The following is a 20,760-nucleotide window of genomic DNA, read 5'->3' as shown; positions in this document are numbered from 1 at the left end:
GACTTATCCGAACCCCCCACGCTTACTGACGTCACGCGTTCTTCGCGTTCACGCGCGACGCGAGCTAAGTAACGAAAGCCATTCTTTGCCAATGGCATCTTCTCGCGAAAAAACTCAACAAGATATTGACATTGCAACATGCTAGACTCCTAGAACACAACCATCGCGGCGTTGTATAGACCGAAATGGCTTCAGAAACAAGTTCCCCCTCCGCCGCTGGCTCACCCACGAGCGCAACATCAAACATACTGACTCCAACGCGAAAAGTTCGGGCTTTGCTTGCCCAATTCGATGACTCGGATTCTGATACCGCTACTCCTCCTCGGCCTCAGCAAGTCGACAAGAATCCTGTTGCTCAATCCGCCCCCAGGCCGGAGAAGGACAAGCTGGAAAATCCCTCCGATGATTCAGATGATGATGACATCTTAGCACCACGGCGACCCCAGTCTGCGAAGGACATCAACTCTGATCCACCTGCTCCTCCGCAGCACAGTTATGAGCATGTTAACCCTCAACCTAGCTCCCGCGTGGAGTTGAACAAGGAAGACGGAGATTCAGACGATTCAGAGGAGGACAACATCTTCGCAGGACGGCGCACTTCCAACACGAACCCAAAAGGTACGCCTTCACGACGATCACCTTCTCCGCTATTTTTTCCGTCCCCCAAAGAGCAAAAGTCGAAATTTCTTGCCCTCGTCGAGAAGCACAGAAAGCAACGACTCGAAAAGGAAGCAGAAGAAGCCGCCAAGCAAGCGGCCCGTGTTGAAAGCCTGAAATCTCAAGGAGAAGGACAACATAGGATCCGCGGTTCAAGCCCTGCAGATGATACGGACGAGGAGAGTGATTTCTCTGAGGGAGCTGCAGGGAAGAAGCTGTCAAAGCACGCACGTCCCATACGAAAGGCAAGCAAGAAGGCTATTGAAGAAATGAATCGGGAGACCCAAAGGATCAGTCGAAACATGCAACTTGCACATCAAGCCCGGACAAAGAAGAAAATAACCAAGGACAGTCTGTTGGCTCGATTCAATTTTCCGTTCGCAAGTTCGACACTTGAGCGAGAAGCCGACCTCTGTCCTACCAGCAGCTCTAGAGCAGCATCAGACAACGAAGCTGGCAATGCTCGCGAGACGCCTCCTACCAGCCCAATCTCGGAGGAAATCGTCAACGACCAAAAGGAGGTCGCCGTTGAAAGGCCAAACAAGGGCAAAGGAAGGGCGCTTTCTGTGGGACCCATGGGGCAAGAAGTTCAGACCCATTCGGTGACAGCACTCCGGGTCGACGCATCAGACGAGCAGTCACTGAAACCTTCTGTCAAGCCGTTAGACAAATCAGTCCTTTCCAAGATCTCACTAGCTGCGACGACTGGGTCAGAGGATGACGGCTCTGATTCAGATCTCGAAGTGGTCACCTCACACGGCGACATGCGCAAATATGCGGCGTTCGAGCATTTGCCTTCACGAAAAGCTAAAGAGGCTCCGTCATACCTGGCATTGCGTTCGCTTGCAAATCTAATTGGTGAAGATCTCAAGCACTCTATGAACGCAGCCGAAATGGAAGCATCATTACGACGGGCCGCTCGTTCGCAGGCCCGGCAAGAAAGACAACAAAGAATCGAAGAATTAAAGGCCAAAGGAGTCGTTGTGCAGACAGCCGAGGAGCGGGAGCGCGAACAACAGGAGGTGGAAGATCTTTTGGAGCGAGCGCGACAGGAAGCTGTGGAGATCCAGAAACGTGAAAAGGCCCTTGCAAAAAAGGACGGTAGTTACACCAAGGATGAGCTGGATGATGAAGACGAAAGTGACGACGAAGATTTCGCTGAAGATGAGGACGGTGATCTAGATGGGGATTCTGAAGAGGAAGATGGGAGTGATGCCGAGCGCGATGATGGCGATGAAGAGGAGGAAGGGATAGAAGATGTGGAAGGAAATGATGATATGCAGGGCAATCTACTTGACGATCTAGCTGAAGAACAAGATTCCGCCGAATCTTCTTCTTCAGAGGCCGACCCCGATGATGAGAACGAGCATTCCGATGCTGCGGTCAAAGAAGGCGGTTTGCAAACTGACTCCATGCCACGAAAAAGCCGAAGAAATCGAATAGTCAGCGACGACGAAGATGAAGACATATCATCTGCGACGCTACAATCTCCACAGCTTCCTAGGCCTGTAAAGACCCCCCAATCCATGTCTCGTTCAGCGAGAAAGCAGATTCCTGGTCTGCAGATGTCAGACGACCTTCCGATCGGCCTAACCCAGGCCTTTGCCGCTACAATGGCAGATTCGCAAAGTCAGAGTACGGTGAACGCGCAAGAACAAGACAGCCTCACCATGACGGCAGACCTTCCGTCGCCGAACATTGCAATGGTACCAAAACTTTACCGTCTTGATTCGGTCGACATGATCACCGACAGTCAGCCAGCTTCTCAGACGCAACCACTGGATGTCAACCTGTCGTTTTCTGGATCTGAGCCAGTTTCACAGACCCCGGCGAATCATTCGCGTCTTAATAGTGTGGACTTTACTCCTTCACAGGTGCATTTCGAACCAACACAGGACGCGGGATACGAACTGAGTCCTTTCCTGGGGAATCGCTTTGCCACTGACACTCCTCAACAACCAGCACCGCACTCAACTGTGGATACCGTCATACTCCCGAATGATGTGCAAGATAGCCCCATCATGCAAAGAAAGGCTAGGCTTGTGCGCGGGCGTATATCTCTCGATAGGTCGGATGAGGAGTCGACCGAAGCGAATGATCCATCGGCGTTTGACATCATGCAAAGAGCAGCCAAACAAAAGTCTCGTGAAGCATTTGACAAAACAAAGTCACGAGCACGAGAGGCCGTCGATGAAGCGGCAGAAGAATCTGAAGATGAGTATGCTGGCCTCGGTGGAGCAAGCGATGATGAGGTGAACGAGGAAGAAAATGAAGACGACCGCAGAATGATTGATGAAGATACGGAGGTCGGAGTGGGCGATGCAGCCAGACTGGCCAAGCTCTTTGCAGATCGTGAACGTCAGCAAGACGAAGCGGCCGTCTCCAAGCTGCTGAAAGACATCACGACGGGTGCATTACGGCGAAAGCGTGCTAATGACGACCTTGACCTCTCGGACGAAGAAGATGCCGTAATCAGAAGAAGGGAAGCCAAAAGAAGAGAGTTTGCCAAAATGCGCCGAGAACTACTAAAAGATGAAGCTGTCGGCAAGATTGCGGACGACAAGAAGAAGGAAGCATTTCTGCGAAGCATTGAGGACCGGCCAGACAGCGATGACGATGGAGATGACCTCGATCTCTCGGAGACTCCAGTCGAGGGCGATTCTCGGGTAAAGGATAGTCAGAATGCACAGCAGGACGAAGGTATTGATGCTCAGGAAAGAATGAATCAACCCCCATTAACAGGCAGTGCCCGAGCCCTCACAATCACAGCAGGATCAAAGCTGAATCAAGCTGGACGATCAAGTCGTCCCACCCATGTTCTTCACAACAGAAGGCCCGGCACTCTCGCCGAGATTCGAGAATCCGTATCGTTTCTCATCGAGGAGCCAGATTCACAGGCGGGGACTATCGATCTTGGTCTCTCCGATTCGGAAGATGATCCCGAGGCATACGTAGATCTCGACCGACATCTGTATTCGGCTGCAGCGGATGAAAATGCCGAGGAAGGGGACGATCTGGGTGATTTTATTGTCGACGATGATGGGCACGCCAAAGCCGAGGGCACGTTCAAGAAGCCCGCTTTACCTTCCGGCGACAGTCGAGCCCCATTCTCGGAACGACGGACCAAAGAGAGGACAAACGTTGTCAACCGGCTGAGCATGCTCCGTCAAGCATCATCCTCTTCTGGGTCCTCGGGCAGCACCAAGTTGGCGTTCTTGAGCGCAAGCAACTCAATCAGCGGTGCCTTCAACAAGGTGCCCAGTCTGCTTCGCCGCGCAACGACCAACTCAAGCCTGGGGAGCATGGCTGGCCGGGATGAAAATGTATCTGCAACCGGGGTGGTAACGAACAAGACTGAGCGAGGCAATGCCAGCGAAGAAAAGGAGTTTGTAAGGAAAGGCTCTGGTAGTCGAAGAAACGCGGTCAACTACCGACCCACGATCCGCGAGGAGAAGATGAGCCAACGAGCGGGGATTGCAAAGAAGAAGGCGGCCAAGATCAAAAAGAGTGGATTCTTGGGAGGTCTTTTTGGAAGAGATAGTTGGGCCTGAATGATGCCTCGACGAAAAGACTGCGACAATGGCGGCTTCGATCACGTCAATGCCGACGGTGCTTTAATGCGAATGACTAATCGTCTCCTGAGTGTTGCGCTTCTTGGTTCAGCCTCGAAGGCTATCATTACTTTAGAGATCCATCTTTATACATACTCTGTGGTGTCCTGCTTTACTCCTCAATCAGACTACCCATAACATATCAGGGCCACCACTGGTTCTACCCTTCCACGGCAGATGTAACATCAAGCCTTGAACGGCCCAGTGATGTGATGTGTTTGCCTTTCTACCGAGTCCGATGGACGCGGTAGGCAGGCTTCGTAAATACCGTGAAAGCCTGGACAGAATCCGTCAGCTGTGTCCTTCTGTGCCCTCATTCTCTCAAGGCATCGATCGAGACGGCAACCGGCTGTCCGTCCGTTCGTCTGTCTATGCGGCACAACTCTGGATTCCAGCGAGAGGCCGGCCAAGATCTTCCTTCCCCTGACCTGGCCGCCTGGGAGCGACGCCCGGTGCTAGACCTCGTATTGCATGCAGACCCTGAAAAGGAGATGTCTGGACTCGCCGAGCCGCAGCGCTTCAGAGGAGGTAAGAGGCAGGAAGAGAGGATTAAAGTACTAAATTTCCTTGTACGAGTGGGCACGTAGGTGCTCCAGCCCCCAACGCTTGCTTGCTTGCCGACCCCGCGTTTCGGTCTTTGCTCTTTTGCCGACCTCACCGGTTAGCTACTCCTAGCACTTACCCCGTACTCCGCTGTTAAAGGGATAGCCCTTTATATTGGATGGCACGACCTACCTAGACAGCAGCCCAGCGCACACGCGCTCACACAGCCTCGGTAATGACCTCGGTCTACCCACCCCCATCTAGCGAGGCTAACTTAGATAGATAGGGTGACTAAGGTATGTAAAGTAGAGTGCCGAGTAGACAGTAGTTAGTATTCGAAAGACTCGCTCCAATTCAAACTCAGTTCACTGCTCCTCGGGACTTGCTTGGTATATCCATATACTGATACTTACATTCATTGAGACGTGCACATCTTCATTCGAGATAGCCACAACTTGCAAGAATTGCTGGAAAACATAATCACCCGGGATTATCGTTTAAGCTCTCCGAGATAGGACTCAATTGACTGAATTGACGGATCTGAGACTGGTTATCGCTGCCGGTGCCGGTGCCGCTGCCCCTCCCGTTACGCTGCAACAAAGATGCCTCCCAAGATATATTATGCTCCAAGATACTATTCATATCCCAGCGTGGATCTTTTGTCGCTTCTTTTCGGTGAGTGTGGGATCCCTTTTTGGTCGTGGGTTGCGGGTTTTGTTTTGGGTATATAAACCCGGTAAATGCTGATGCGCTGGGAAAATCTAACAAAAGATCCGAATGAATATGCCCTGTCGCAAGAGGATACAAAGGTACATATAGATGCGGCCAACACTGAAAACTATCTCCACAAGTCGCACGCCAGAGTCTTGACCGAGAACTTCGCCCACAGCCTGCGTCACATATACGGTATTGGGTCGTCTGGCCATTCGAAGGACGTCGTGGTGGGCTTCTCCTCTCTGCAGATTTTGCTGCCCGTCGCTTTCTACGGCACCATCGCCGCCGGGGGCATCTTTTCATGTGCAAGCCATGCCTTTACCGCCTCTGAACTTGCCAGACAGATCAAACAGGGCGACGGGAAGCTGCTCATATGCAGCCCCGACCTTGTGAGGGTCGCGATGGATGCCGCGAAAGCTTGCGCCTTGGGCCTCGACCGCGTGCTTGTCCTTGACTCGACCTACCGTGCTTGGAGTCTTAAATCGGTTGACGGCAAGATCGACTGCTGGACGGATAAACGCCTGACCTGGAAAAGAATCACCGATCCACAGGAGTTGGAAGACAGCATCATCAACTTACTCTACTCGTCCGGCACGACCGGCGTTCCGAAAGGTGAGTCAAGCTGGTTGGTTCCCGGGCAGAGCTGATTCTCGCAAAGCTGTGATGCTCTCGCACAAGATGATGGTGTCTCAGATGGTCATCTCTTCACAGGTGGCTCGAGAATGGGCGCTGCCACGAATCCAGTCCGGCGAGCTGACTCCGTCACCACTCCGGACAATCGCTCATCTACCAGCTGCCCATATTGCTGGAGTTGCCGGTTACTTCGTCTCCCCACTGTATGCTGGTGGGGAGTGCTATTGGATGCGTAAATACGAGTGGAAGAAATTCATCGAGTACAACAAACAGCACAAAATCACGGCCTTTTTCACCGTGCCCGCCATCTGGGCTCGGATCGCCAAATCGCCCGATGTCACCGATCATTTTGATTCTTTGGAGGGCGGCCTTGGTGGTGCAGCGCCAATGGATGCGGATCTCTGCAATTCGGCTGGTCAGCGAACAGGGATTCAAATGGGAGGGACATATGGCATGAGTGAGACTACTGGCTCTGTCTGCACACTTCCTCGAGGAACGCCCGATGACACTGGCAGCGTTGGAATAATGCATCCGAACACGACATTCAGACTTGTTGATGACGATGGCAACGACGTCCCTGAGGGTCAACCCGGCGAGCTCTGGGTAAAAGGTCCAATGGTGACCAAGGGCTATTACAGAAACCCGGAAGCTACAACAGCGGCCTTTGTTGACGGTTGGTACTGCACAGGAGACATTCTTCAGCAACGAAGCAATGGACTGTGGTACGTAACCGATAGGAAGAAAGAGTTGATCAAGTACAAGGGCATTCAAGTGGCGCCTGCTGAGATCGAGGGTCTCTTGATCTCTCACCCTTTGATTGAAGATGCGGCTGTGATTGGTGTGCCTGGAGAAGGGACCGAAGTCCCTCGTGCGTACGTTGTGGCCGACAAGAACAAGATCTCAGAGGAAGAGATCAAGGAGTTTGTCAAGAGTAAGACGGCGCCGTACAAGCAGCTGAGAGGTGGCGTGATATATCTCAATCAGATCCCTCGGAACGCGGTCGGCAAGATCTTGCGGAAGGACTTGAGAGACATGGCGAAGGCGGAATTTCGACCTAGACTATAATGGAGTTCTGCCCTTGTAGCGTTCTGCCCCGGCGAGAATGGGTCCCTTGACGGCGTTCTTGGAATTCTCCGAAGCACCTAGCAGAGAAGCACGACACTCGGAAAGAGCAAACGGCTGCAGATCTCGTAGGAGGACCCGTTGCTGGTGGAGATTTGTCTTGCTTCAAGAGAGGAGGAACCAGGCCAAAGTGCGATCAGTCTTTTGCAGAGGAAGTATGTAGACGGCTGAGTCCGAACGACGGTAGCATCACTACCAGTAGAAGACGGGCTGTGAGCACTTGTTCTTGTCGCCAATGGCAGCGACTTCTCAGCTTTCGGATAGCCGCATTCTCCACACCAGCCGCTAACAGACCCGAGATTACGGCCCCTGAAGACAAAGAAAAGCTCAACGTCGTAGACAACGTCCTGTTACCACATCAGCTCACAACCGTGGATGGCATACTCACGTCCTCATGCAGGATATCAGCCCTCGTTATGTCTCCCCTGCAAGACGCATGCAAAGAGGGAGTCCAGTGAGTAGGAGTCTCAAACTTGGTCCCCGGCAATGTTCAGAGCCTTGCCGATCCTCAATGCGCTGCTTCTTTCCAGCCAATACAGACAGCTAGGTAGGTCTCCATTAATGTGCAGATGCGTCCACTGCTAGGCTGTGAGTATATGTCAGTTTGGGCGCATGAACAAAGGGACAATGGGTCGGGCTGTACAACTCTCCTCTCATTCCTCCATCGGCGATGAGGTAGCAAACTGCAGATTTGCCGTTGCTATTGCATGCGCATAATCACCAGAGGGATCAGAAGTGCTTCGAGATAGCATTGTGGTCCGGCAGAGTTGGTTGGTTTGCGTTGTGTTGAGAGCGCAAGACACGTCTCTGCTCCTCTGCGACTCTTTCAACTCGATTCATCTTGGCAGTCACCTCTCTGACTCCCTCTTCCTCCTTCTCTCGACTCAAACACTCAAACCTCCTCACAGTCTTTGACTCTTCTTTCATACCCGACCCCCAGGACCTCGACATCACCCTTCTTCCTCTTCTTCTTCCTCTTCTTCCTCCTCTTCCTCTTCCTCTTCTTCTTCTTCCTCTTCTTCTTTCTCTTCTTCTTCCTCTTCCATCTGCCGCATCATCACCGTCACGACCAAAATGAGCGGCTGGGACTCTGCCGGCGCTGCCAGCGCATGTAAGTAATTCGCTCCTTCCTTCTTCCCATTCTCCTCCCAAACGGTTTACACTATCTTCGACCTCTTGCACACTCGAAGCAAACATGTACAGGTTTCGCAAGAGGATCCTACGTGCAACAAAACCCTGCTACAAGTACCCAGATCTGTGGATGATAGAGGAAATCCCCTCTTCATGTTCGGCTTCCTCACTTGGCGTCTAGTGAGTGTACTGACTGTGGTAGTCGATTCAAACTGGAATGATGATGGTGCCATCACAATGCCTGATGGCTTGGACAACGCCTTCGGAGCGGGCACCCACGGTGATGATATGAATGGTGGTAATGAACGCAAGATGGGTGCTTGTTTCAACTGCGTAAGTGGAATCATCGCATTTTGCTCTCCTCTCACTAATATCTCACAGGGCGAGGAGGGTCATGTAGGTATTCACTCTCCTGTCGCTGAGCTCGCTCACAATGTACCCAGTCCAAGGCCGAGTGCCCTCACCCTCGCAAATTCAAGGGTGAATGCCGCAACTGTGGTCAAGAGGGCCACATGGGTGCTGACTGCCCTACCCGTGTCGTCAAATGCAAGAACTGTCACCAGGAAGGCCACGATGCCCTGAACTGCACCAACCCCAAGTTTGTCGACAATGCGCGGGTTGCTGACAAGTCGGAGAACGAGGCTTGGGACTTGCTCACGCAAGCCAGTAGTGAACGTGATATTGGAGACTTCAAAGAGGCACTTCAAATTCTGTCCAAGGCTGCTCCTCACTACACCTATCCTGAGCTCGAGAAGGAGTTCCGCAAGCGTGACTTCAGCATCTACTTGATTGCCATGGTAAGTTTGCATTCTACAAAACCGTACATAGTCTCCCTGTTGACCCCTCCTGCAGTTGAAGGACCATGGTGACACTTGGACCAATGTCAATCTCCAAGGCGAGACCGGCAAGAAGTACGCTGTGAGCTACTTCACCTCCGACAAACCTCAGCGTCCTACGCTCGTCGACAAATGGCCAGCGTCGACCGAGGAAAACCTTGCTCGTCTTGCTGATGCCGGCGTTCCTCTTGATCGTGGAGTTGACAAGTGCAACAATTGCAATAAGGTTGGTCATATTGCCAAGCGATGCCCTGAGGAAAGAATTGCAAGTGTTCAGCCCACCGTTACCTGCTACTTGTGTGGTGAGGAGGGTCATCGTGTCCGTGACTGTGCCCAGGAGCGTAAGCGTGGTGGTCGCGCCTGCAAGATCTGTGAGTCCGAGGAGCATTTGGCCAAGGTATGTCCTATCACTGCTAACCCCACTACCATACAAGACTGATCCGATTCCACAGGACTGTCCCAACAAGGAGAAGCGAGCTTGTCGTAACTGTGGTGACGAGGACCACATGGCGAGAGATTGTCCCACTCGCGACAAGAGAACTTGCCGCAACTGTGGAGAGGAGGATCATATGGCGAAAGACTGTCCGGCTCGTGAAAAGAGAACTTGCCGTAACTGCGGCGACGAAGATCATGTGGCTCGAGACTGCCCCCAACCACGAAAGATTACCTGCAACATCTGCAGTGAGGAAGGCCACATTGCTCGCGTAAGTCTCTTTCCCCCCCCCCGTTCTCTTACATGTTTGGTCCATCTGAACGTGGTCTTGCAGGAATGTCCCAAGCAAGGTCAAGCTGGTCCCCGTCCACCCCGCGACTGGACTAAGGTTACCTGCAGCATTTGGTAAGTGGCTTTGCTGAGCTTTCAGGTGTCTTTCTTTCTAACGCGAGTCATAGCAATGAGAAAGGTCATGGTCGTTCGCGCTGCCCTCAAGCTCAATCAGCTGAGGTTTTTGGACAGCCTGATCCTGGGAAAGCCCACGGTGCACATGGCGTTGGTGCTGGCTGGGAGACTACCCCGACCACTGGCTCTGCGCCTGCTGACTGGGAAACTCCTCCAACTGGCGAGTCTGCCTGGGGTGGTGCGCAAGCTGTTGCCGGTTCTGGCTGGTAAAGATATCCTGATGGAGACGTGTGGACTGCTCCTGGCTTGGAGTTGCGCCATTTGAGGGACACCAAGGCGTGTGTGAAGCACGACACGGTAACAAGACACGAATGGATTGTCAAGACAGGAGACCGCGAGAGCTGAAACCCGAGAGAGACCAAGTTCCTGTCAACAGCATGACGAAGATGAGGGAACCGCTTCCAATATGAATTGGTACAGAGCCTTGAAAAGATTGAGGCAAGCAATGATTGATCATTAATCTGGCCCAGCCAGTACCTGACAAGACGACATTCCACATTTTCCAAAACACCATGGCTGCAGTAGTTACCAGGTCGTCGGACCTGTCTCACCCTGCCCAGCTGGATGATAGGTAATCCCAGAGTGAGAATACGCGCTCTGTCGAAGGCGCAAGCACTCCATCCATCCGACTAGACAAGAGCAATGCCTTTCAACGGAGACTTTTGCAGACGGTCCAGGCTCTGCATCGTATGAACTTTCGTCCGGTCCTTCGCTTCGGCTGGGGTTGATTGGACCGGACATTGTTTGTCAGCCGGATTAGGAAGGACGGCGAGACGGCCACGGCCTACATCGGTGTGTTGAGGCCGCAACTGACCAGCCACGCAATTCAGGCCCAGACGGGTGATTTGAAATCGACCTTTATGGTTTTGTTCTAACGGCCTGTGATTCTCGCGGGGGGTGGGTGGATGGCTGACTCGAAGTCTTGGGGATCTCGGCCGGCGACAATGCGCACAGACGGGGAAGAGGTTTGGTATATAATGAATGGATCGATGAGTCTCCTCTTGAAACTGTTGGGCGTCCAGCATTCCATAAACCTCTTGCAGCAAAACCACAGCTATCTCGTTGACCAAATCCGCTTGCTCGGAGTCGACACCTTGTCTCGCCCCCCCATTAGGTTCTGAATCAATCGAACAATGACATCCTCCGGGCCCAAGATCATCCTCATCCTCGGCGCCGGCCCGAACATCGGGGCTGCCCTGGCCAAAGCCTTCTCTGCAAAGGGGTACCAAGTCGCCAGCGCTTCTCGCACGCCGCCCAAGAACAACGACGGCGCGGCCCTGCATATCCCTGTCGACCTGACAAAGCCCGACACGGTCCCGGGCGTCTTTGAGAGGGTCAGGAAGGAGCTGGGCGGCGAGGTGGGCGTCGTGGTCTATAATGGTACGTTTCGGACACCTTTGTTTCCGTTGTACTCCTCGGTCTTGCTTGCCGTTGCAAGTGGCGCGAGCTGGGAGTGTCGCTGTCCGGCGGAGGGAGAGCGGCAGGTCGAGAGCTGTATGCGCGACGGGCATCAAAGATTGTTATCAAGCTGGTTCCCGTGGAGCTGGGACAAGGGCGAAGCGATGTAGGCCTCGCAGAAAGGCAGCGGGGTGCCGTGGATTGACCTTGAGAACAAGGAAGCGCTGATGAGTTGCCATGGTCTGAACTTGTCTGCTTGCTTGCCTGTTCGCTCGTCAACTCTCCCGCACAGTGACAGCCTTCCTCTATCAGTCCAAGCTTCTGAGGTCTAGGCTCTTCTCCGGGACTCTCTAGGAACCGTTTACCTCGGGGATGGAAACTGACTCCGTTCTCCCAGCCGCTATGTTCAAGCCAGATCCTGCCGATCCTCTCTCCCTCTTCGCTCCAGAATCCATCCAGACCTACCATGACTCACAATCCGTCAACGCCACTTCCGCCCTGGTCTCCCTTCACGAAGCAGTCAAGTCATTCCGCAACTTGGCCGCCTCGAATGATGCGTCAAAGACATTCATCTTCACGGGCAACATGCTGAACCTCAAGACCTTGAAGGGCATGTTGAATTTCGGGCTAGGCAAGACCAGCACCGCGTATGCCATCAGGTATCTTGTAGAGAACAAGATCTACGCCGCCGAGGGTGTCAGGTAAGTTCTCTCATCAGTCGACTGATCGAGTGTTTGCCTCGCTTGTTGCCTGCCGTCTGTCGCCTGTCAGCACTTACACCTCTATCCCCTTCTTCTTCTTCTTCTTCTTCTTCTTCTTCCTCTTCTCCTTCTCCTCCCTAGGCTCTCTCTCTATCCTCTCTGAGGCAGCCCTCAATAAGCGTAGCCAGACTGACCATTCATACGCCCCCGATAAAAGGTTCTACTACGCCGATGAACGGAATGCAGACGGTTTACCCGTCGGCAACGCGGTCTCCGGCCCTGCCGCGGCAGAGGAGTACTTGAAACTGGCCGAGCAGGAGGAACAAGGGCCGTGGCTGTACACGTTCGTCAAGGGCGAGGGGTACAAGGACTTTGAGACGCACGGTCGCTTGTAAAAATGCCAGATGCTGAGCCAGAGATCTGAGAAGTTCTTGGGGCTGTTGGCAAAGTCGACAGGCGGAAATCGGAGCGTGAGATCCTGATAAAGGGCATGGATGGACGGATGGACGGATAGAAAGAATCAGGGAGGGAAGGATCAGAGGGGGGAAGCAGAAAACGAAGGGAGACGGGGAAAGGGGAAGAAAAGAAACCTGAGAAGAGAAAAAGGGCGAAGGAGGCCGACAGAGGACAAGGGAGAAAGGAGAATAAGAGAAAAGACCAACGGCATATCTACCGACATCTCATCAAGCCCGATAAAAAGGCCATAAAAACAATCGAACCGGCTTCCAACTTCTCTTAACAAGAAGAAGAAGAAGAAGAGGAAGAAGAGGAATAGGAACGAGGCTTCCACAGGAAAGAAAGTATACGTAAGTCCTCGCAAAAGGAAACGCTATACTATCCACAGAAATTTACTACTAGTATTCCAAACGAATACCGGCTCTTCACGTGTCTCTCTATGTGCCCCTCTTTGTATCTATACATCTATATCTAGGCATTCATCTATGTCCTGGCGATCACCCAGCGATTCGTTCGCGAGCTAGCTCTCTATCTCTCTATCGCCCTATCTCCTTCCCTCTCTCTGTTGAAAAGCGCCAGGCCTCCTCTTCACCCATCGTCCATTTCTCGACACTCTTTCACCCCTCTTTCTCTAAAGGGGGCCCTCTGCCTTTGGGTCCTGACTTCAATGGGTAGACGGATACGCTTGCGATGGATCGATTAAATCTTGGAGTTTCTCTCGACCCTACCTACGACTTAGCTAAAGGAACAAGGCCCTAGGCCCCGCAAGACTAGAAAAGGAGGCAAGGACATAGTTAAGTGTATGTGAAGACTAGCTAGTATTGGATCGGGTATCTATCGTTTCTGTCGTCGTGGCTCATCATCATGGTGGTTTGTCATGGTTGAAAAGAAGAAGAAAAGAGAAAAGAGGACAAAAGAAGACAGATAGATATGAACCTTCCATCTGCGCAGATTCCTGGCCACCAGTGAGCAAGAAAACAGACCGACCAGCCAGCCAGCCAAAACAAGTATCATCCATCAGCAGCCAAAAGTCACGAGATTCCATCTTGTTCGAACATTTCCGGAATAGTTACTCTTGCATGGGTTGGAAATGAGACCCGTCAAGAGCCTCGACCCGGTATGGAGCCATCGCCTGGGCTGGAAGGTTGTCATAGACCTGCGCCATTGACGAAGGACCATAAAATGAATCCATGCTCGAGTTTGTTGTGTAGAGAGGGGCCACCATGTTGCTCGTGCTGAAAACCTGGTGCTGGTGTTGCTGATCCGGGTGGTGCGTCGCGTATGCTGGCGGGTCGGGCATCATTCGAGGTGTTGCAAAGTCTGCTTGGAAAGCGAGTCCTTGAAGGGGGCCTTGAGCTGTTGCACTTGTTGGAGAGTGATGGGGCCGCACGTTTCTTCGTGCTATTGGGACTGGATGATTCTGTAAAGCTCTGGCTTTGCTTTTGCGCCTCTGTGCTAGACTCTTGAACCGCTTGGTCCTCTTAGGAAGATAGACTTCCCATATTGGGAAGATATCTTCAGCTTCGTCATCAGACGTTTGCGGAGTCTCTTGTTTGATGTCCTGAGCAATTTGCTCTGCAAAGCTTGGTTGTCCAGAGGGGAAGTATGAGATTTCCTCGGCATGCTCGGGCGGAGTAAGCCCTTCAGACGAGCTGTTGGACCCGTTGCTGTCCTCACTCGCGTGTGTCTCACCTCGCTTAGCCTTGGTATTAGAAATCTGTCTTTTTGCAATCTTTTCCATGTGGAAGCCCCTAAGGTGCTCTGTCAAATGGTCTCGCCTTGTGAATCCTTGACTGCCCTTTCTCTCGCAGTTTCTCTTTGGACAATCAATGTACTTGATGTCGTGTCGAGACTTGTAGTGTCTCGTCACATCGGCTTTGCGGCTGAAGAATTTTCTGGGTCTTCCCTCTTCATCCAAACAATCTCTATGCGGACAGAAAGTCTGCCTGTCGGCGACACAATTGTTAGAATTATTCTTGTCAGAATGACAACACAGGATGACATAGGTGGAAAGGGTGGGGGGTCTGATGAACTCCAATAGCGCAGCAAATTGTCAAGATTTCACGGTATACTTACTTGCTGTTCGACGGATTGGTTTCATCGCCTTCTTGCTTCAGGAAGGGCCCTTGATTGTCCCGAGGCACCGACAACTCTTCCTGGGAATTCAATACAGGCGCCCCTGTATGAGTGTTTTGGTCATCATACGTTGCCCGATACTGACTGCCGGGCTCGACGAAAGAGTAAGGCGACCTCGGCGTCGCCTCCTGACTTGTAACACTGTACTCTGCACTGACTGTGCTTGCTCCGCTACAGCTTCGACCCCTCGCGCAAGCCGAGTGGCCAGTGATGGCATACGCCTCTTCGAGATGATAGCCATGGGTCGGGAGAGAGAGCATGTAACTGGGATGAGGTGCTATCGTTCGGGGAGTGCAGCAAGTGTTGTCGTATGTTGGACCCCCAAGCTGATATGACATGCTAGCCGGCAGGCTGATCGAGAGGCCAGACGAGGCCTCTGAGACGCTCATCGAGAGTGCTTGTTGAGGAAGAAATGCATCCGAACCAAAGTGTTCCCTTAAGAAGTCACGGTGGTCGAAGCTCCCCATGATGGTGCACGAATTTCTCAAGCACAGAGAGAGAAAGAGCCTCCAGAGTTTGAGCAGACGAGAAGTAGGAACACTCGACTTGCAACAGGGACCAGGTGTTTGTTAATGGGACGGATGCAAATAGTCGACCTGAAGTTTCAGCCTTATGCTGGTATTCAGAGCTTAGAATCTCAGATAGCCAGGGAGGGACTCTGTCTCAAGTATACGCGGCCAGCATCCGTTTGGAGACGAGGCAAACTCAAGCTATGCTGTGAAGGGAGGCTGTACCGAATAGTCAACGATGTTGGGACACAAGAAAGAACTGGCAGGGATAGGAACCTGACTCGGTCACCCTTGGACCGATGGGCGATGGCTGCGGGAGTCATCAGGGCTATTAGACCGCTCGGATTGAACCACTCGACAGGAGGACAATGCAGGACTTAGCGCGAAGCGTGCTCCCGGGTTGAAGACAAAACACTCTGGAGTCAATCCACCTGACGCTCTTGTACAAGCCTAGCGGGGAGAAGCGATCAAGTTCGCAGTATGGACGGACTTCCACCCTATGCTTGGAAGACCAATGTGAATATCCCAAGTGGATTTCCTTGCAAAGGAGGCCCAATCAGGTCCGGCTCTCAGAATGTGAGGCTAACCTCCAGGGCTTATCCTTCGAGAAAGCATTCCTTACCTACCCGTGTGCCGAGTGTCGTGAGGATAAGTGCGATTCGCTCGTCAGAAGAGAACTTCCGACCCCTGTCAAGGGCCTGGACCTGCAGTTTGCTGCTATCGTTTGTGAAGCATTCAGCATCATCGGGCATACGGGGACTATGGTAACACTGCCTCGATATTTGAATTTCTTGACGCCGCACTCGTTTTGGAAGGTGACGGCCAGATCGAGGACACTGTGGACATGAGGCAAGGTGGCATAATTAAGCGAGGGAACAAGGAACAGGAAGACCACGACATGGCTGGCCGATGGGCCCAACCGGGTACACTGGAGAACACACCTAGGTACTGCGTACTGCGTACTTCGTGCAGATGTGTCTGGATCGCCCTGTCAAGGCCACAAGCCGCTTCGGGACGTTTCAGAGTTGAGATGTTCAAGATGTTGTGGGCGGCGCGGCAGTGTCCGCTGGAGATCTTCTCTCGAGCCCATGGTTGCCTTTTGCGGACCCAAGCGGCTCTGTACCTTGGTAGGTAGTAGCGAGGGAATGTGGACTAAAGCAGGCAGGGAAAAGAGGCTGAGTACCAAGGCTAGGAAAACAAACATCCTATTGGTGGGGATGTAGACACTAACCCCGAAGTGGACTAGGGGTGGATGCCTTTTCACAGCCTCATTGCATGGACTCGGCTTGACGGCCTTATGTTTGTCTCGATTCATTTGCGGCAAGGCAAACTTGTAACACCGAAAGTGAGGCGGTGGTAGACTAGGCTGCCATCTGCCACATGGACAAACAATCGAAACATGGGTAGCACATATTCCACACCGCGCCTTGAGCGGAGCCTCCCAGTACCGAGCCAGGCAAGGCCACATCCATGTGGCGGGCATGGCATACACAGCATATCTCAGAACAAGGGTTGGAAGTTGCAAAACTGGAGCTTGGTTGACTCTTTGAGAGGTGATCGAAACCCCTCTCCAAAAGAGGGCAAGCTGTATGCATGCAGCGGGCCGACGGCCAGCACGCCGCTGACTGAGCTATCCTACAAATCGTCCTCGAGGAACTTGTAGACAAACTTGAAATCTGCCTTTCGTCGATTCATCCTGCAAGGGGTTAGAATGAGACGTGGTGAGGGCCAAGGATTTGGCATGATGCGTACCATGTACTTTCATAGTCGAAGAATCGATATGTGCCTTGTTCAAACTCCTCGGTGATTTGCTTAGGCTCTTCGTGACGTTGGAACCATGTTTGATACTGCTTGTGGAAGCGCCAACTCTGGTTCTTGAGAGCGCGTGCCGCCAGCCACTGTTGATAGGTATTCTGCCGATAGTAGAATATGTAGAACAGTGTGTCCGTCTCCAGCCTTTGGTTTTCGTACAATGCCGGATCATCAAATATAGGCAGAACATCCTGAGGGTAATGCGCCGGTGTGTTGTACTTGAACGTTGGCCGGTAATGTTGGGGCCGATCGCTATCGGAGGGTTCCGGACATGTCTCCTGAGAAGCCTGCAGCAGTCTCGCTAGTTGTGACGGAGGCTGGGCAGCTCGACTCTTAGTAGTCTCGAATGAGTCTAGTAGATCCTGAAGTCCAGGAGGAAGATGATAGATCGATTCCTCTGCGGCTGAGTCTTCGTGCACATCGCCATTCGTGGTTGGTATCTCGTCTGCAATCATAGGCTCTTGGACAGCCTCGGATTTCTCCATTGCTGGCGTAGGAGGAACGCTGCTGGGAATGCTCGGGGCCCGCGCACTAGTGGAGCTTAAAGTCGGAGACTTTGAGTGATTGGATTGTTCTTGCGATGCTGAGCCATCCATACTTGCAGCGGCAGGTGCTGGCGAGGCAGTTTTCTCCACCGGTTGTGCTGGCAATGAAGCAGGTGATGTCGTTGCCGATGTCTTGACCGGGGCAGGCAATGGATGTGATGTAGGTGCGGTAATTGCTCCAACTGGCGGAGGGAGCGGAGCAATACCCACTCCGCTTTTGTCGCTTGCTGCTGCTGCGGCTGCAGCTGAGGCATACTTCAAGGTCTCTCCTGGAGGTCGATTCGGGATTGGTGCGGGTTTCATTGCCGAGTCCTTGGGTATTGACGGTGGCGGTGGCATCGTGTTCAGAGTTGCCAGTGCTGGCAGAGGAGACTTGAGTTGTGTGGAGGGTCGTCGTGTGGCAGTGTGCGGTTCTGATTTCGTTTTCTTGAGGGCGGTCGACGCATCCATGTCGACGTCTTCCTGAATAGACTGCGCATCTTGAGATGATATTCTGTCTACCTCGTTGTTCAGTCCGAACTGCACCTCTTCGCTGTCCAGATTGCAATCGTCGTAGATACCCTCGTAGGCTTCGGGGTCGAAATCCGGCTCACGGCCTTCCCTCACCACCTCTTCAATGTCGGATTTGATTGATGCCACTAGATCATTCTCGACGTTGCCGTTCTGTAGCGACCGCAGGAGAAGTTGTAGTCGGGATTCATGCCATTTGTATGTCTCGGTCATGGCTTCGATCTCGGCAAGCCGATCAGCCTTGGAGTTATCTTTCTGCTTCTTTTTGAGAGCGGCTTGTAAATTGCCAGCCTCGGGTTCTAATTCCTCGGTCAGAATTCTGTTGATCTCATCCAACTGGTCGGACAGGAAGTCGCAGAGCTCTTCTCTCTCCTTCTCTTTGGGATCCTGCTTGACATTCTGTGATAGCCCTTCTTTGGAGAACGCTTTGGTTTTCATCTCCTTCTCCACTGCTTTGAATATCTCCATGCACTGCGTTGGTGTCAGTCCCCGTCTCGAGAGCATCTGCTGTCCGGAAGCCTCACTTTCTCTATCCGCTTGCGCTGTTCCAGCAGTGCAGACTTGTCCTTGATCTCGTTGCCGGCTGCCCATGTCTTTATCTGGTCGCGGGATCTTTGGAGTTTCTTGATCTCCTTCTTGAGATTGTCCTCCAATTTGTCTTTCTGCGCGGCATTTTGGGACGAGTATATCTTCTCATAGATGCCTTCGAATGCTTGGATACCTTCGTCGACCTTTTTGAAGGTTTTGTCGATTTCTTGCTGTGTTTTCCGTGACGCCATGATTGTGGGACATCAATAGAGGTTGGGAGAAGTGCGGCGAGGATGTGAGGGTCGGGTGGAGGGTCTACTGAGTGCACGGAGGGCGCATGGGCGTGTTTTGTAGTTGGGACTGTCTACGGTAGTGGCAGCCACGCGCTGCGTTGACTGCAGCATCCCAGGCTTGACCAGGCGAGCAGGTTGGACGGAGGTCGCTGGTCACGTGAAGGCTGATTTGAGGCGACGCGGGTCTTGGCATGTCGAATTCAACCGCCGGTTCCCCAGCAATTTGATGCTCTAACTTTTCATCGCCATTTCACACGCTTATTGCCATCAGATTCCTTTTCTTGGCCACCAGACAACACGCCTGGGCCGCAGAGGGGCTTCCTACTGATCTGTATCTGTACTGACAGCCGCCAACACCACGGACTCTCTAGGTCGATGACACTGACCACCCACAAGTCGCGGTGAGATATTCAAGAGTATCTTATTGATGTTTTTGCGCGTTGGTGCTGGCCGTTGGTGAGGTACGAGATCGCGCTTGCTGCGGGAGCCATCCCTCCAAGTCAGCAATATGAAAGCAATACTGCAGCGAGTCCTATCGAGCTCTGTCATGATCAATGGTCAAATTGTCTCGGCGATCGGCCAAGGAGTTCTGGTTCTCGCTGCGATTGGTCCCGATGACACAAAGAAAGATGTCGAAACCATGGCTTCCAAGATTGTCAAGATGAGGCTGTGGCCAGACGAGAATGGCGTGAACTGGAAGAAGAGTGTCCAGGACATCGAGGGAGAGATCTTGTGTGTATCACAATTTACGTTGATGGCCAACACGAGGAAAGGTACCAAGCCGGATTTCCGTGGAGCTGCTAAGCCAGAAGTTGCGAAAGAGCTGTATGACTACTTCGTGACTCGCGTCTGTGACCAGCACGGCTCGGATAGAGTCAAAGATGGTGTCTTCCAAGCCATGATGCAAGTTAGCATTGTCAATGACGGCCCAGTAAGATCTGCTTTCAATACACGCAGTCAACTGGTGAGTGTGCCGGTGCTAAACAATCCAGGTTACCATCGAGATTGATACAAGTCCCCCAAAGAAAGACTCGGCGAGCAGCACCAAAACTAGTACAGGAGCATCGACGCCAGTGCAGGAGGAGACTAGCTGAGGTACTCCAATGAGCTGGACGTCCAATGCGAACTTGTCAGCCACCTCCGCAATTTTGCCAACAACCGTTCACGATTCAGGGGTGGCTTTTGCTGTTCGTCGTGCGCCCCTTTTGCAACACAACCCATCAATCACGTGCCATCGCGCGGAAAAGGAGAAGCCCGCCCGTTTGCGATAAAACACGACACATACTTTGGATGATTCGACAGCAATTGAGAAAGCCATTTTGCGTATCTCATACGTAACTTGAAGCATGTCCAGGCACGCGGGGGAGACCAACGTCCGTTCGTCCAGCATAGCTGCCTTTCCTGGTTTAACCGAGACGCAAGGTTGGAACTATTATTGGGCCTGGAGAACGCTCCTTATCAAGTTCCCACCCAAGCTGTAACGTTATTTCAGCATTTCCATCAAGTCGATGACGGAGGCAGTGGAGGGCATACGCATGCCAACGGACAAGTGCCTATCACTTGCGTGAGGGGTAACTCCTACGCTGATCGGTCATGCCCCGCAAAGCAGTAAACAATTCTTTGATATGAGAACGAGATTCCCAACGGCAACCTGCAAATCCTCTTACAGCCAGACTCAAGCGCAGCTCACAGGCCATCTATTGAAAGAATTCGTCCAAGGCGTTGCC

The 20,760-nt window shown here is 52.5% G+C and overlaps 7 protein-coding genes across 7 annotated transcripts; 5 read left to right on the top strand and 2 right to left on the bottom strand.

Annotated features, from left to right (window-relative positions):
- Positions 1-185: 185 nt before the first annotated feature.
- On the top strand, positions 186-4,208 carry A1O5_03096 (uncharacterized protein; the record flags this gene model as incomplete). The annotated part of the gene is made up of 1 exon (XM_007743709.1): positions 186-4,208. One exon carries the CDS (start codon positions 186-188, stop codon positions 4,206-4,208), a length of 4,023 nt encoding a protein of 1,340 aa, XP_007741899.1.
- A 1,205-nt stretch (positions 4,209-5,413) lies between these two features.
- On the top strand, positions 5,414-7,223 carry A1O5_03095 (uncharacterized protein; the record flags this gene model as incomplete). The annotated part of the gene is made up of 3 exons (XM_007743708.1): positions 5,414-5,486; positions 5,583-6,137; positions 6,184-7,223. 3 exons carry the CDS (start codon positions 5,414-5,416, stop codon positions 7,221-7,223), a joined length of 1,668 nt encoding a protein of 555 aa, XP_007741898.1.
- A 1,425-nt stretch (positions 7,224-8,648) lies between these two features.
- A1O5_03094 (uncharacterized protein) lies at positions 8,649-10,355 on the top strand (the record flags this gene model as incomplete). The annotated part of the gene is made up of 7 exons (XM_007743707.1): positions 8,649-8,744; positions 8,793-8,807; positions 8,855-9,208; positions 9,264-9,644; positions 9,700-9,951; positions 10,015-10,085; positions 10,139-10,355. The coding sequence occupies 7 exons, from the start codon at positions 8,649-8,651 to the stop codon at positions 10,353-10,355; spliced, it is 1,386 nt and encodes a 461-aa protein (XP_007741897.1).
- Positions 10,356-11,278: 923 nt separating this feature from the next.
- On the top strand, positions 11,279-12,639 carry A1O5_03093 (uncharacterized protein; the record flags this gene model as incomplete). The annotated part of the gene is made up of 3 exons (XM_007743706.1): positions 11,279-11,525; positions 11,941-12,244; positions 12,315-12,639. The coding sequence occupies 3 exons, from the start codon at positions 11,279-11,281 to the stop codon at positions 12,637-12,639; spliced, it is 876 nt and encodes a 291-aa protein (XP_007741896.1).
- A 1,130-nt stretch (positions 12,640-13,769) lies between these two features.
- On the bottom strand, positions 13,770-15,303 carry A1O5_03092 (uncharacterized protein; the record flags this gene model as incomplete). The annotated part of the gene is made up of 2 exons (XM_007743705.1): positions 13,770-14,625; positions 14,777-15,303. The coding sequence occupies 2 exons, from the start codon at positions 15,301-15,303 to the stop codon at positions 13,770-13,772; spliced, it is 1,383 nt and encodes a 460-aa protein (XP_007741895.1).
- Positions 15,304-16,980: 1,677 nt separating this feature from the next.
- On the bottom strand, positions 16,981-18,991 carry A1O5_03091 (uncharacterized protein; the record flags this gene model as incomplete). Its single annotated transcript, XM_007743704.1, has 3 exons — positions 16,981-17,041; positions 17,098-18,683; positions 18,737-18,991. 3 exons carry the CDS (start codon positions 18,989-18,991, stop codon positions 16,981-16,983), a joined length of 1,902 nt encoding a protein of 633 aa, XP_007741894.1.
- A 550-nt stretch (positions 18,992-19,541) lies between these two features.
- A1O5_03090 (D-tyrosyl-tRNA(Tyr) deacylase) lies at positions 19,542-20,127 on the top strand (the record flags this gene model as incomplete). Its single annotated transcript, XM_007743703.1, has 2 exons — positions 19,542-19,964; positions 20,026-20,127. The coding sequence occupies 2 exons, from the start codon at positions 19,542-19,544 to the stop codon at positions 20,125-20,127; spliced, it is 525 nt and encodes a 174-aa protein (XP_007741893.1).
- Between the last annotated feature and the right edge of the window lie 633 nt (positions 20,128-20,760).

The sequence above is a fragment of the Cladophialophora psammophila genome (genome assembly GCF_000585535.1).
Source record: "Cladophialophora psammophila CBS 110553 chromosome Unknown aczJe-supercont1.4, whole genome shotgun sequence".
Taxonomy (NCBI): domain Eukaryota; kingdom Fungi; phylum Ascomycota; class Eurotiomycetes; order Chaetothyriales; family Herpotrichiellaceae; genus Cladophialophora; species Cladophialophora psammophila.
This window is presented reverse-complemented; position numbering and strand designations above follow the sequence as displayed.